A 16,533-nucleotide genomic window follows, 5' to 3' on the forward strand; every position below is an offset into this window, starting at 1 on the left:
ATTTAAGATAAAGTCCAAACAATTGCCACATCGCCAGCACAAGCTCCTTGACGGTGGAATTCCTCTGCCACACCAGACCGCCGTGCTCTTCTGCACACCTTGGTAGACAGAGCATGGGCTGTCCATCTCCCTTTTTTGCTTGCCCCAGTTTGAATCAAGCATTAGAAAAAAATCAGGGTGAAATGGAGCCTCCATGTCCAGTAGCAGTATGATGCTAAACACGAGCTGCAGGGAGGGGGGGACAGAAAAGGGCTGATGCTTTCATGCTGTTTGAGGGGCTTCCCAGAGGCACCTGGTTGGCCACAGGTACCTCTGGACTAGAAGGGCGTCTGGTCTGAAAAGTAGGGCTCTTACTACAGTGGACCCTCTGGATACGAATTAAATTCGTTCCAGGGGTCCATACATAACCTGAAAAGTCCGTAATTGGAGGCGCCACTTCCGTGCACGTGCGCGGTGCACAGAGCGCTTCTGCGCATGCGTGTGCGGCGAAACCCGGAAGGACAGTTACACCTCTTGTCACATTCGGTTCAGGTTATGTCTTTTCAGGTTGCTTCCCGTGGCAACCTGGAAGTACCGGAAAGGGTTACTTCCAAGTTTCGCCGCTCACACATGTGCAGGTGCTCAAAATGACGTCACGTGCATGCGCAGAAGCGGTGAATCACGACCCGCACAGACGCGGGTTGCGTTCTGTTCATGTTGCGAATGGGGCTCCGTTCACAACCAGAGGTACCACTGTATACATTTCCGGGTTTGCTGCGTTCACAACCCGAAAGTTACGTATCCAGAGCGGTACATAACTCGAGGGTCCACTGTATTATCAAGCACTTTCTGGACATGTGGAAACTCTATACAATTGCTCGCCATGATGGTCTGCCTCCCCCTTTTCCTTCCTCACTCTCACCTGCAGTTTGGCAGGAGTACGCAAAAACAATGATGTCATCAAATGGCCAGGTGTAGCTGGGATGGGGCGGGTGAAAGGCCAGGTCAGCAGTGTCGTCCTTCCGTAGATCAATCAAGAAGGCGGCGTAGACCATGGAGACAGCAAAGCACCCGACCCGCTGCCTGTTCTTGGTGGGGAAGTAGTCTGCTGTCCTACGGTAGTAACCCTGGAACGTGCGAGAGAGTCTCATAACCCCAAATAGCCCAGTGCCGTGCCAAGAACTGTCTGCCACCCAATTAGGAAACCATAACTCTAAACACGAAAGGTCCTGCAGCAATGGAGGCTTCTCTACTAATCACAGCCGCCAAACTCACCACCTGCATCTTACTTAAAATTAGCCCGGGGGTCGGGGATGGGGGGCAGCATTGCCTGTTTATCCTCCTTAGAGTTGTATCCAACCAAATCCTACTCAGAGCAGACCCATGAAAATTAATGTGCCACTGTGATATTGACTCTGCTATTATAACCGATGAATTTCAAGGGGTGCCAACTGGTTCCTGGGCCCAATGCAAAGTGCTGGTTTTGACCTATAAAGCCTTAAACGGCTCAGGACTGTAATACCTCAAGGAATGTCTCCTTCCATTTGAACCTACCCGGACCCTGAGATCATCCTCTAAGGCCCTTCTTCATATGCCTCCTCCACAAGGGGTGTAGAGGGTGGCAACATGAGAACAGGGCCTTCTCTGCCGTGGCTCCCCGTCTGTGGAATGCCCTCTCCAGGGAAGTTCACCTGGCGCATTCCTGATACACCTTTAGGGGCCAGGCAAAAACGTTCCTCTTATACCAGGCCTTTGGCTAAATTGACATCTGATGTCATTTTAAATGTGTTGTGGATTATTGGGTTGTCTTTGTTTTTATTATGTATTCTGTGTTTTTTTTTATATTGCGATTTTATGTTGTGAACCGCTCCGAGCTCTATGGTTATAGGGTGGTACAGTATACAAATTTAATAAATAAACAAACAAATAAAATGTACATTGCCTTTAGTGGACCTACTCTGAGTAGGACTAGCACTGAATGCAACGCTTGGGGCAAAACTATGATGACCTACCTCCACCTCTCATTCGTTCTGGCTCTGCCTACTGTGTGTCTATGACCCTCAGCAGTCACCCAACAGGCCTGAAGGGATTTCAAGCAGGGCTGTGCCTTTTGGGAAAGGTAAGTGGAGAGGGGCAAGTGTGGAAGGAACACTAAGGATGTACTGCCACGATCCAGTGGTCCAGAAGCTTCAGCTGGTGCAGAATGCAGAGGTCCGTATGTTGGAGGGAGCTCAATGCTTAGAGCACACTAGGTTTACATCAACTGCACACAATGCAAAGTGTTGGTTTTTACCTTTGAAGACCTAAATACTCCGGGGCCAAGTTATTCCATGGACCACTTGCACCCATACGAGCCTGCTATAGAGACCCCCTTCTCGCAGACCTGCCAATCAAGCAGGTGGGAATAGGAGGCAGAGCCTTTTGGGTGGTGGCTCCTCACCTATGAAACTCCCTTCCCCAGGAGGCAGGTTTGGCCCCATCCCAGTTTTCTTTCAAGCAGGCCATACACACATAGGGTTATGTCCAACTAAGTCCTATTCACAGTAGACATAATTTTTTTTAGCATAGTTTTAAAACGTTGCAAAAATAAGAACAACTTAAACAGGCTTTGAAACAAAAATGACTGTAGAAATAAAAATGTCTTCAGTTGTTTCCAGAAGAACAAATAGTGGGTGACTTCAGTCGAAGCCTGGCTGTATTTATGATATATATTTGCTTTTATATTGCTCTGATGGTGCATGCATTTTCACTTGCTGAATTGACTCTGTTGTCTCTTTGTAGTGCACCTGTGGTCCTCCAGATGTTGAGCAATGACTCCCATCACCCCTGGCCACTGCCCTACATTACCTGGAGGGCCACAGATTTCCTGCTCGTGCAATAAATAAATTCTGCAAATCTGCTCAAGCATCTCCACCAAACGGGCTTACCTGAGGAGTAATTCCACACCAGAAGTTGGAGTAATAGGTCTGAGAGTCCAGCATGGGAGCAACAACAGATTTGTTTTGTGCAATGAGGAACTTCAGAGTCTGGTCATTTGTCAAAATGCTGTCTGTGTCTGTGAACTGGGGACAGAATTAAAAGTGCACACTTTTATCTTGACTGAAACCATGTCTGAAAACTAAACCCCACCCCTGAGGGAGCCTGGCAGGCACAACTGAACTGCAAAATAGCCTGCATGGATAGAAAAATCTCACCAAGTGCTCCAGTGGATTTAAAAATGCCCCAAGCAGAGGAGCACCAAGCAGTCAAGGTTGGAAGGTGTGAGGCAAGATGTACATTTGAAGAAAACTAAGGAAGGAAGTTGTCTGTGGGCAGGTGACGAGGAAGAAAGCAGGGTGTGGTATGCCCTTGGTTTGAGGGGGAAGGAAATAAGGTGACACAGGAGCCCCCACCCCGCAACCTGGACTCCGTCTCTCGTCAGCTCCAGTAGCCACTATGACCAAATGTCAGGTTTCATTTATCTGCTAATTAGTGGCTAGGAGTATTGCTTTAATTGTATGAATATCAAGCCAGGCTGAACTGATACTACCCTTGCTGGTACCTTTCCCAGGAAAATCAGAGGCTCACCATGCCAGGTTCCTATTGGAAGACCGGACAAATGCTACAACATTAGCAGTGGCAAAGTTTTTATTGGTGGTTGCAAGAACCAATGATCCCTATATTCTGAACAAAATGCTTGTTTAACCTGGAGGTAGGCTGTATGAATTGTGTATTGCTTTGTAACGATTTGTTGGGTCTCTGAACCTTAATAAAGAAAGAGAGAGATTGTATGAATATTGCTAAAGTTGTTCACTACCATTTATGCAGCTGGCATGTTGCTTCCATTTTACAAAGTTGTACATTATGTGAAATATTAACATATTATATGATCTTGCCCTCCCTCCATCAGGGTATTATGTATGTGCATACATATGTCTTTCTCTACTGTAAGTCTCTTGGAGACCTTCCGGATAACAAGCAACAAATAAGCATGATAAGTAAATAAATAAATTGTGGCAGCAGCATTTGTAGAGCACCATGTTGAGGAAGGCTGAGGTAGTTGAGAATCAGGTCCACCCAAAAGTGTCTTCTGGCGTGGACAGAATGGAGGAGACACGCGTTGGACATTTTCCCACCTCCAGATGATCAGACTGACTTACCAAAATGTAATCGGCCCGCTCAGATCGGGCAAAGCTCAGAGCTTCCTGTTTGAGCCTCATTACGTGCTCAAAGCGTGCGTCGCTCCAGTGTTTGGGCCCATGTTCGTCAGGATAAGAGCTGCAAGAGGCAAGATGGTAAGCAGAGAGTGCAAGGCCTGTTCCTCTCCCCTTTCCTTTGCGCTGAAGCGCCTATTTTATGCAAGCCTTCAGGTTAGCACAGCCCTTCCATACTGTAGTTCCAAGAAACACAGGAGCACATTTAATGGTTCACTGGAGGGAATTAGAGAATTCTGTAGATGAGAAGATCCCCGTGAATAAACCAACTCAAGTTCTCTACCCTAAAAAGGGATCATAGCGTAAGAACATGGGGGAATGGCAACAAAATGTTGCAGCATGGTGCACAGTCCCCCTAGGCCTGATCTGGCTTCAAGGATCCATTTATGTTCCTTAAGAGGGTCTGAAGGCATTCTACCAACAGTTGTTCCTACAGCAACTCGCATTGCCTCTGAACGCAGATCTTCCTATTGACTTTTCCACAAAGTTACAGCTGTACCACATCAACCTTCTAAGAAGTACTGCAATTGTTTCTGGGTATCCAAATCCACCGTGATCTTCTTTAATTCCTGACCTATGCATGCTTCTCAATTATTTATGAAATTCAAGTAGGTCGGCACGAGTATTCCAAACTTACCTGGGCTCATCTATGGATCTCCACTCAATGTGCCGGTAGTGGCCTTCCACTGCAGTCAGCCACTCATGCAGTATTTCTGTTGTGTTGTCCACATTGTGGTCAGTGGCGCACCTGAGAATCCAAATTGCAAGTGAGGGATCTGTTCCTCCTCAATTCACCGTTAGCCAATTTTACCCAAAAGCTGGCAGAAAAAGCAAAGAGGGATTTCAAAGGGGACCGGTGGTGGTGGTTTGCAACTAGATATCCAAGGCTGCCTGTAGCCTTCCAATTGGTTTGTCCAGCTGCTATTTGCCATGCACAAAACATCGGCACTTTATGTCAGCAGAAAAACCTACTAGAAGTGTAGCTAGCTGGAGTGGAACAGCTTAATGCCACATAAGCCAATTTAATTATACACATTATTGGTGTGTATATAGCCTGTGTATATTTGATACCCTGGGGTGGCAGGCATGATGCAAGTGGGACCTGCAATGTAGAAGGCTCCTATTTGGGGGGGCCAGCCAGCCATGCCCTCTTCCAGCACACTCCATTCCATTCTCCACTTGAACATTTGGGAACAAAAAACGGAAACCCTGCCAGATCAGTGTGGGTTTACCCTTTTTTTAAAAAAAAATTGAGTTAGAATAAAGTCAACCTGGACTTGAAAGCTGACAAACCCTCTCATCTACTGCAAGGTCCTCTCAGTGCTGGCTAGGAAATCTACAATTTAGACGCTATTGCAACCCAGTCAGTTCTTGAAAATTACATGTTAATTTCCCAAAGGGCTCCTGACTAGAGCATGGCTATGCCAGCACATCGTCTCTGAGCATATTTATAGCTAGTGGCATGTATTCTTCGCCAAAACTTGCACTAGCTGGCATGGGCACTTTTTAACAGACCTTCCAAAGCAGAGATTGGGGGATCCGTGGCTTTCCACTGGTCTATAACGCCTATCATCCCTGACCATTGCCCATGCCTTAAATGTGCTCCATATTGCTCCTTGGCAAGTGGGGCTTATATTGGGCACATCCTAAAGCAGGAATCGAAGCCAGTGTGAATTAGTCTGCAAGCCCCAAGTGGGTCACCCAATGACATGATGAAGCAGGGTGTATTTGATTTCAATCAAATTGGTTTAAAACACGATTTAAATCACGATTTAAATCACTAGTCAGCAAGACTTGATTTAAATCATTATTTTTACAGAAAGACTCATTCTTGCTGGTATAATCTTAATATTTACAACCAGATGAAGATTTCATTTGTGGAATAATAAATTTTACAGTTATATCAAAAATTACTGGTTCTGTGTATATAAATTTGCAAAGGAACAATGGGATTAAGGTTTTCCCCCTCAACTCTGTATGTTTATTTTATAACATTTTTTCCTGTGAAGGAAAGGCATGTTGTCCCTGCAGACACAAATTCACACTTTTGAGAACTGCAAAAACAAGCATCTGTGATAATATCCTCTCATTAGAAAAACTGTCCCAAATAATCTTACGGAAACCTCTGGAAGAGCATGACATTGTGAATAGATCAATGGAATTCATTTACCAAAAAAATTTAAACATTGCATATAAAGCCTCATGCTACATAATTAAAAACAAATCCTTATTTCCTGATGAATAAAAAGCAGCACTCTGAACAGGGCTCAGAAGCCCCAAGTGCAGCCACAGCAGAGCCACCGGCATATGGCAAGACTGCTTCAGTTCCTAACTCAGAAAGAAATGTATGCAGACAATTTGGGAAACTTTTTCCAATCTCAAAACAAACCCCAATGTATCTCAAGGTAGTGAAATGTCCCCAAAACAAAGGAAGGTGTGTGGTATCCAAAGAAGGACCCATGAGTCTGCTTCCCTAGATCGGTTTCCAGAAGGGGAGTGTTGTCAGTTCACCGCAGCAAAAAGACAAAGGAGAAAAATCACCAGAGTCTTGCAGCACAAATTTATTAAGACAGACGCTTTTGTGGTCCAGAGTCCTTGGCATATTGTTTCCCTGCAACCTCAATCCTCTCTCTTCTCTCTTGCCAACCATGCTGGTATATACATTTGCAAATTTAGGATTACAGTGGTACCTCTGGTTAAGAACTTAATTCGTTCTGGAGGTCCGTTCTTAACCTGAAACTGTTCTTAACCTGAGGTACCACTTTAGCTAATGGGGCCTCCCGCTGCCACCGTGTGATTTCTGTTCTCATCCTGAAGCAAAGTTCTTAACCTGAGGTACTATTTCTGGGTTAGCAGAGTCTGTAACCTGCAGTGTCTGTAACCTGAAGCGTCTGTAACCTGAGGTACCACTGTACACTTCATGGATCTGAAAAAACAGACTTCCATCTGCATGTGCTACAGGAATCCCAGAAAGGGAGTTCTCTTTGCCATGCCACACAGACTCCCTCCAGCAGTGTTGAACAAGCCAAGAGCCACAGGTCCAAGAATGAAACTCGAGGAAAATTAACTTGGTTTAAAAGAAAGAACAGATGCTAATATATAGCAGATTAAATTGCAGGTCTAGGATGCCGTCTCTCCCAAACTGGACTGAGACATCATTAAGAGGTTTGTGCATCAGTTTAACAGAGACAGCAGATGGAAAACAGCTCATGAGCTCTTAAAAAAAGAAGATTTATACTACCAGGCTAAGGTTTCCTACAAGATCGTAGAATAGGCTATAAAACACGCCTGAGGCGGAGAAGCTTTGGAACAGAAAGGGAGGGAATTCTGTTGTCTCTGCAGAGTACTGAAACATGGGGTGGGAGGCTGGAGCGGAGCAGTCCCAGCAAGGTTAGGGAAATGGGGCAGTAGGGGGTGGGAAATAAAAAGGCAGGCAAGACGGAGGGCTCTCTGGATGCCATTCAACAGGGGTGGGGTGGGGGACATGTGACCTTCCAGATGTTGTTGGACTACATCCCTGGCGCTTGGCCATGCAGGCTTTTGGGGTTGGAGGGAAGAGCTGGAGTCCTACAAAAGCCAGAGGGCCACAAGGAATAGCTAGGAGTTGGAAAACAGGAGACCTGCCTGTCACTTGACACATGGTCTGCATGGATATGGGCTACCCGGCTGGCAGAAAAAACTGACATGCCAACTGTGAGTGACCAAGGAAAAATTAGACCAGAATAGGCAGGAACACCATGAGAAGAGACAGAAACAGTAAGAAAAGTCACACTTGCTGGCCGAAGGCAAGTTTTCATGTTCAACCAAGTGCCAGCATGCACTCCTGAAACAGCTTTCTGTAGCCTCCATAAGGACTAGAGACTAGAAACGTACTTTTTAAAGTTATAAAGACTAAAGACCACCACAGACACAGAGACATATTTGGAGAGACTTCCAAATCTTCCATGCTATGTGTCTTAACGATCCTCTGTAATTCATTATAGCTGCTTTCAGCCTTTATGCTATATTTTGTTCCATTTGTTTATCTGTTTATCCCACCCCTGAGGTAGAGGTGAAGGGAAGCAGCCACTGCTCAGGATCTGCTACCCCTCTTAGGATCCCCAGTCTTCCCAAATGTGTAGCCTTGCAGGTATTACGCTGGATGCAAACTCCCATCATAGCTCCGCCCACTGGCCATGCTGGCAGGAACTCATGGGAACTGGAGTCCAACCGCACCCAGAGGACCACAGGTTTCTTATTCCTGCCACAGAAGCCTCCACCCTAAAATGTTGGTGTGGTTCCTGCCGCTGTTTCTCCCGAAGCTCCAGTGTAACTAAAAAACTTGCCATTCTAGCCCGGGGATGAGGAAACTGTGGTCACCTGGATGTTGCTGGCCTACAACTCCCACCATCCCTGGCCACAGTAGCAAGGGCTTATGAGAGCTGGAGTTCAGCAGTATCTGGAAGGCTACAGGAACCCTGTCCCTGTCCTAGCATGTCAACATAGCCCAAAGCATTACAAACACTTTTGATTACAACCACCCCTGTGTATCCTTAGAGAGGGCTTATATGTACACAAAAAACTTCTAGAACTTTTGTTCCTTCCAACGGGAGGTTTCCCTCCTCAAAGAGGGAGGAGGGACATTAAAGAGAAAACGTGTTGGGGGGTGCATTTGGCAACAATTTCCTGACCTCATCATAGAATCATAGAATCATAGAGTTGGAAGAGACCACAAGGGCCATCGAGTCCAACCCCCTGCCAAGCAGGAAACAATGCCCACCTCTATAAAATGAGGTCTTCTAAGAGGGCACCAGCTCTCCCCACTGATCTGCATCATAGGAGGAACATCTGTGTAGCCTTTCAGATGTTGGAGGCCTCAACAACTGGAGGGCTACATGTCATAGATGTCAACGTTTCCTTTTTTTTAAGGGAAATTCCCTTATTCCGAATAGGATTCCTCGCAAGAAAAGGGGAAAGTTGACAGCTATGCTACATGTTCCTCACCTCTGATCAACACAACAACAGCTCCATTAGATCCCATTGGGTCTGGAATGGCCAGGTCAGCCCTGAAAATGGGCAGCTGGCTCTGCAAAAACAACACCAACACCTCAACACAAGTAGCAACAACAACAAACTAACACTCTAGGAGACAGTCCAGATACCATGCAAAACTCAGCACTCCTTGTTCAGGCACCCCAAAGAAGACTTCCAGAAATGTACATGCTCCTGTGCCCCCACACTAGACACCAGAAGTATTCTGAGCTTGCACCAAATCACGTTCACCTATATACAGTACTCCAAAACCATGCCCTGCAGGGCGGCAGAGCCTCTGAGGACCTGCTCCTCCCTAGACACCCATAGCTGTCAACGTTTTCCCTTTTTTAAGGGAAATTCCCTTATTCCGAATAGGATTCCTCGCAAGAAAAGGGAAAAGTTGACAGCTATGCATCCTCCCCCCACGCTGAGGTCCTGAGGCACACCTTTGCAGGGCCTGCCCACGGTTCAAGTCCCTACAAGACAGGCTCAAGCACCCACAAAACTTGCACTCACACTACAACTAGGGATACCTATCACCACCCCGAAATTAACTAGGTTCCCCCCACAAGTAACCCTCACGCTCATAAACACTTTTATAGGGCGTCTCGAATCAATCCCAAATTGGGCTGGGAAGGGGGAACCCCCAAAACTCCATCCTGTCCCCGCTTGCCGCCGCCGCCGCCCCCCCCCCGCCCCCCGAAGGCAGTCAGCGTCAGCGCAACTTAAAGTTGCTGCGCCCCTTACCAGATGGAGATGCGCTCTTTGGGGTAATCCATGCGCTCCAGGGCCCCCAGGTAATGGGGCAGAGAGTGCTGGGAGTTGCGAGCCAGAATAGCGAACACCACGGTTGGAAACTCCTCCCGCGGTCCGGCAGGGCTCCCCGTCCTCTCAACATCCTCCCCCTCCTCACTGCGCGGGGTAGAGACCCCCAAACCGGAGCGCAGAAGGAGAAGCAGGGCGCAAGGGAGAAGAGACGCGGCCGCGGGAGAAACCATGTCTCGGAGGCTGCAAAACTTATGGGCGCGCAGGGTGGGGGCGAAGACCGACGCTTGGGAGGGGAGAGGCGAGGAGAGGGCCAGGGGGGCGGGCCCAGGACACGGTGGGGGGCGGGGCCGGGAAATCCAACATTCTAGTAAATCGCCTTAAGTTGAATCATAGATGGCTGCGGCTCTCCAGAATTTCAGGCAGGGAGATTCCCCCGCCAGTCCAGGGCCTGAATGCTTTGGAATACCGGTTGCTGGAAACCACGAGTTGGGAGAGTGCTGTTGCGCTCCAGTCCTGCTTGCAGTGTTTCCATGGGGCATCTAGTTGGCCCCTGTGAGAAGAGGGTGCTGCACTAGATGGGCCACTGGCGCGCGCGCACACATCATCATCATCATCATCATCATCATTAGTAGTAGTACCCCGCCCACTCTGGGCGGCTTCCAACAAAGACAAAAACACTAAAATCTCACACATTAAAAGCTTCCCTGAACAGGGCTGCCTTTAGATGTCTTCTGAATGTCAGGTACAGTGGTACCTCGTGTTACGTACTTAATTCGTTCCGGAGGTCCATTCTTAACCTGAAACTGTTCTTAACCTGAGGTACCACTTTAGCTAATGGGGCCTCCCGCTGCTGCCGTGCCGCCGCCACACAATTTCTGTTCTCATCCTGAAGCAAAGTTCTTAACCTGAGATACTATTTCTGGGTTAGCGGAGTCTGTAACCTGAAGCGTCTGTAACCTGAAGTGTGCAACCCGAGGTACCACTGTAGTTGTTTCTTTGACATCTGGTGGGAGGGCGTTCCACAGGGCGGGTGCCACCACCGAGAAGGCCCTCTGCCTGGTTGCCTGTAGCTTCACTTCTTGCAGTGAAGGAACCACCAGAAGGCCCTTGAAGCTGGACCTCAGCGTCCCAGCAGAACGATGGGAGTGGAGACACTCCTTCAGGTATACTGGGCCGAGGCCGTTTAACATACACACCACCATCCCCAGTCCAGAGCCAGAAAAAAGCATCACAGCAAGGGAGACCCAGCCATGAGGCAAGGTGAGGTGACTGCCTCAGGCAGCAGGATTCACAGGGGCAGCACCTCCAGCCTCTAAGGTAGGGGTGCCCAAACTTTTTTCAAAGAGGGCCAGATTTGATGAAGCGAACATGTGTGAGGGCCGACCAGAGTTCTGGCCTTTTTTTTAGGATTGAACTTGTTGAGCTTTTATTAGGATTTTTTTTGGTTATACATTTTTATTAATTTTTTTAAACATATCATTTCCAACAGTCATTTTACATACTTTCTTATCTTATACAATACTTTCGACTTCTGTCAACAACCTCTGAAGATTTCCCATTCTTTATCACTTATTCTGCATTTCTTAATTTCTCTGTTACTTTTAATTATCCTTAACTAATAATTCTCTTCATAGTCTTCCTTGCAATATTTCACATAGTCCTCCTTACAGAACTTCTTGCAGTCCTACTAGCGTAATCTGTTTCTTACAACTGCTTTTCAAATACTGTAGTTCAAATATTTACTCCAGTCTTCTAAGAATCTCTGGTCCCAAAGGTTTCAAACCCTTCCTGTTAATTTATCTAACTCTGCATAGTCCATTAATTTCATTTGCCACTTTTCTTTCATCGGTAATTCTTCTTGCTTCCATTTTTGTGCCAGTAGTATTCTTGCTGCTGTTGTTGCATATAAAAACAATTTACAATCCTGTCTGTTAATATCCTCTCCTACAATGCCAAGTAAAAATGCTTCTGGTTTTTTTTAAATAAATGTATATTTCAACATCTTTTTCATCTCATTATATATCATTTCCAAGAATTTTTTCACTTTCTTACATTCCCGAGCTTTTTTTTAGGATTTTACCCCAGGAGATAAACTGCCACAGGGGCCGGATTAAATGGACCAGAGGGCCGGATTAGGCCCCCGAAACGCACTTTGGATATGCCTGCCTAAGGAATGTGTCATCTGCCACTTCTGCCGCCATGACAGCAGCAACGGCCCCTCAGCAGCCTCTTTGCAAATAGAATGTGCTGATGGCCTCCTCCCTTCCTTGTTCCCAATGTTGATCTCCACTCACCCCTTCTTCCCTGGCTAGGGGGTGGGGTGCATAGCTGTCAAGCATCCCTTATTGGAAGGGACAGTCCCTTATTCCAGCGCCATGTCCCGCTGCTGTCCATTATTGATTGATGTCCCTTAATGTCCCTTAAATGATGTCCCTTAAATTTCAAAGGAAGCAGCTCCTCTCCCTCTCTCCCTGCCAGCCAGGGAGGAGGGAGGCTCCAACTGTGTTGCTTGGCTGTGTTGCTCACCCAATAGAAGTCTAAGAACCACTGGGGGTGGAGCTTGCATGCCTTGTGTGTGGCTAGTTAATGCAAGCTGAGGGGGTTTTGGAATGCTGGACGCCATTTTGTTGCACGTGCTGCTGCAAACTTTGCAGTGCAAAGCCAGGCTGGGGAGCCATCTTAAGTTGAGGCTGTATAGGCCTTGTGGTGCATGTGATTCAGATTCTCTTCAGTTGAACCTCTGGTTACAAAGTTGGTTGGACAGTGTTCTCGGAGCTACCAGCATGAGTTTGACCAGACTGCAGGAGGACAGGAAGACTGGAGTGCCTGGAACAGGTGAGGCTGAAGGTCCCTTATTTTGGCTGCTGGTCCCTTATTTTCAAGGCTGCTGGTCCCTTATTTTCAAATCTGTAAGTTGACAGCTATGGTGGGGTGCCATTTTGTTGTTCGCCTCAGGACCCAAAATGTATTGGGCTGGCCCTGCATCACAGCCACTGAAATATACTCGGAGTCGAGCTGCTGTGCTATGTGTGACGGTCAGCTCAGCAGAATCCCACCTTCGTCACCAGTGAAATATACTCGGAGTCGAGAGTGGATTTCATGCTCTTTATTCAGCTCCTAGTGGTGAGGAGGAATGGAAGTTCCCCCTGAATGTCTGCTTTATATACATTATTTACACAATGGGCCCCACGTGATTGGCTAATTCCTGGAGTCTCCTGTAGACCAATCAGGTTGCCGATTCACTTCCACCTGGAGCCGGATTGGGTGGCTGCTGTGGTCCAATCAGATTGCTGCATTCTGAATCTTATTGTTCTAGGACCAATCAGACTGCTGCATTTTGGATCCTATTCAACTCAGTACAGTGGTGCCTCGCAAGATGAAATTAATCCATTCCGTGAGGCTCTTCGTATAGCGGTTTTTTCGTCTTGCGAAGCAAGCCCATTGACAGCTCAGCGGATTAGCGCTATTAGCGGCTTAGCAGCTTTTAGCGGATCAGCTGATAAGCGGCTTAGGGCTTAGGAAAAGGGGGGGGGAAACCCCGCAGGAACTCGCAAGACATTTTCGTCTTGCGAAGCAAGCCCATAGGGAAATTCGTTTTGCGAAGCGCCTCCAAAACGGAAAACCCTTTCATCTAGCAGGTTTTCCGTCTTGCGAGGCGTTCGTCTTGCGGGGCACCACTGTACACAACAGCCACCATCAAAGTGCCTATCTAGGCAAGACATCATGGCACCAGAGGCGAAGCACAAAATTGTGATGCCGCCCCCTCCAGCTAGGGAAGGAGGAGTGAGTGAAGATCAACATGGAACAAAGGAACAAAGAGGTGGGGATCAAATCAACCTTACCTGACAATCAATGTGGAAATCAAAGGCCATCTTGGGGTGAGGGGGGGGGAAGGGACCCACATTGAATCACACTGGGAGGGTGCAAAGCCCAGCAGACTCTAGAAGGGAACCTGCCCCCCACCATTTCTTCCCTAGAGGTACGGGACCAGCAGCACCTCCTTTTTGCTGAAAGGTCACTTTAGAGACTGCACTGGAGGTGGCTGTTGGGGGGGGGGCAGATCCAGCCTCCAAGGAGTACACTATCAGCAAACTTTTTCAGCAGGGGGCCAGTCCACTGTCCCTCAGACCTTGTGGGGGGCTGGGCTATATGTTGCCATGATTATGACCCACATTTTTGGCCAAAAAACCTTATTGGGACCTACCCCAACATTGCCCAAACGTGGTTTTTTTGGGGGCGGGTGTTCCCTCATACACCATGCTGCTTCCTTTGCGTATTAGGGCATTGACATTTATTATTTCTCTCGTAAGAATTATTATTTCTCCTGTCAGCCCTGGAGAGCATGTACGCAGGGCCGTCTTAAGCATATCCGGTGCCGTGGTGCAAAGTTCCCTCCAGCGCCCCCCCCCCCCCGTTTCCCATAGTGTTTTTAGGGAGGATGGCACTGCCAGCGGGGCTGGAGGAGGTGGGCAGCCGCTGGAGGGTGGCTCCTCCAGTGAGGAAGAGGTGGAGGCTGGACGCAGCGCCTCCTGGCTCAGCTGGCAGCTTCGTGCCGCGGTGGGCACGGCAGACAGAGGCTCCGGGCGTGGTGCTGCTTTGGCACGGCATGGCAGAGGTAGGCAAGGGCGGTGAGCTGATGCTGGGAGGCGCCACGTCCAGCCTCCTCCTCTTCCCTGGCGCCCTCTAGAACCTGGCGCCCCGCCGCCCCATGCCACTAGCCTCTGTGGGTAAGGCTCCCCTGCATGTGTGCATGTGGGGGTGAAGGGAAAAGCCGTTGGCCACGCTAAGTCAGGCTATTGACGTTCAAGCAAAAACGTTATTTTCCCTGTGTGAGGGAAGATGAGGTGGTGGCTATTTACCTTTCCATGGCTTGCACCATGTAACTAACAAGTGGCCTCCCCAGCAGAGCACAGAACTGTTTGAGAGTGCAGCCGCCCAGGTGCTCCCTGCTTCCTCAGGTGGGGAGCACCGCCGTCACAGACAGCAGCGGGCGTCACTCCCAAGGCGCCTCTGAGTCCCTGCCTCCACAGCTGCTTTTTCTGAGGTCAGTTGTCGGCAGCTCCATGGTGGCTCCTTTTCCCTCTTCCCCACCACCCACCCCAGAAGAAAATATTGCTGCGCGCACGACGGATGGAGAATGGGCTGGTCTCGAGCAGCCGTCTGCCTCACTTTTGACCCCCAAGCCTGGCTGAGTCGCCAAAACCATCGCACACACACGCTATGCTGGTTGCCTGGATTCCCAGACCGTCTGTGGGCCAGATCTAGAAGGCAAATGGGCCTGATCTGGCCCGCGGACCTTAGTTTGTCAACCCATGCTACAGACACTGTGGTGGTGGCAGCAGCAGCAGGGGATGCATTCCTTGAAGGGCAGATCTGCCTCTGTAGATCCTGCCACCTGAGGCAGACGTTTCACCTTGCCTCGTGGGTGGGCTGGCCTTCTGCCAGACATACGTGCTTGGGGAAAGCTCATGGAAACACTCACCCATATCAGAATCTGGCTGAGAACCAGGATGGCATGGGTTTATCCAGTTTCTATAGGAGCTCTTCTGGCTCTTCCAGATGACCTGTTTATTCAGCAATCAATTTGTTTGCATGGAGGCTAGACAACGTTGGCTATTTACTGAACATTCATTCAGTTTTGTTTGCAGAGTGCTTAGATGGTGCTGAGTTACAGATAGGTAGCTGTGTTGGTCTGCCATAGTCAAAACAAAATAAAAAAAATTCTTCCAGTAGCACCTTAAAGACCAACTAAGTTAGTTCTAGGTATGAGCTTTCACCCCTTGCTTTTTCCTGTAAGACCTATTGCAGTCGTTAAGAGTCATCAACAGGCTCATCACAGCTATCTGCCAATCACCCATTCCCACCACCCTTCTGAGTAATACCCCTCCCCACCTTCTCACTATATAGAAGGGTCTGGTGACTTCTGTTTCAGTGTATCTGAAGAAGTGTGCATGCACACGAAAGCTCATACCTAGAACTAACTTAGTTGGTCTTTAAGGTGCTACTGGAAGGATTTTTTTTAGATGGTGCTGAGTTACCCCATACCTTCCAGTGCATTTTGCCGTCACTTTCCTTAGCTTCCTTTCCTATCTTTTGAAGATGTGTCAGTTCCTTGCACAAGACCATCCAATCCATTACAAATGCACAAACTTTATTTCCTGGCACATGATTGCGTCCCACCTAAAAACAGCAAAAGTCTGGAAGCCCCCTCAGTCTGACCTGAATCATTGCTGAAGCTCCCTGCTCCACCACACTCACTTTCCTGAGTTTGGAAACCGCTTCCAGACTCCTGTTGCCTGATTCTGCTACACATGTCCAGTTAAGACCTGAATATGACACTCCGTTGCAGGAGCACAGCATTAGAAGAACACTTAACACACATTTAAAGCACAGAGCTTCGCTCAAAGAACCTTGGGAATGGTAGTATCCCTTGCAGAGCAGTAATCCCCAGCATCCTTAGCAAACTACAGTTCCCAGGTTTCTTCCAAGTATGGGCGTGACCTGGAAAAAGTGTGTGAGTGGCAGAAAATTGTGATGGGCTTTTGAACTGACATATTACATCTAACCACACCAGCTTCTG

The 16,533-nt window shown here is 48.1% G+C and overlaps 1 protein-coding gene across 3 annotated transcripts in view; it reads right to left on the reverse strand.

Annotated features, from left to right (window-relative positions):
- The window catches only part of CERCAM (cerebral endothelial cell adhesion molecule), a 57,268-nt gene that overhangs the window by 19,773 nt on the left and 20,962 nt on the right, over positions 1-16,533 (reverse strand). For 2 of the 3 annotated variants that reach the window (XM_081847612.1, XM_081847613.1), the window contains exons 1-5: positions 9,933-10,240; positions 4,810-4,920; positions 4,119-4,236; positions 2,907-3,041; positions 902-1,106 (exon numbers count right to left, since the gene is read on the reverse strand). In XM_081847612.1, the coding sequence (XP_081703738.1) occupies positions 902-1,106; positions 2,907-3,041; positions 4,119-4,236; positions 4,810-4,920; positions 9,933-10,183 (820 nt within the window). In that variant the 5' untranslated portion in view covers positions 10,184-10,240. Of the gene's footprint in view, positions 1-901; positions 1,107-2,906; positions 3,042-4,118; positions 4,237-4,809; positions 4,921-9,932; positions 10,241-16,533 lie in introns of those variants that run through there. The other variant, XM_081847614.1, reaches the window with a different exon arrangement.

The sequence above is a fragment of the Podarcis erhardii genome (assembly GCF_964252035.2).
Source record: "Podarcis erhardii genome assembly, chromosome: Z".
In the NCBI taxonomy this organism is placed as follows: domain Eukaryota; kingdom Metazoa; phylum Chordata; class Lepidosauria; order Squamata; family Lacertidae; genus Podarcis; species Podarcis erhardii.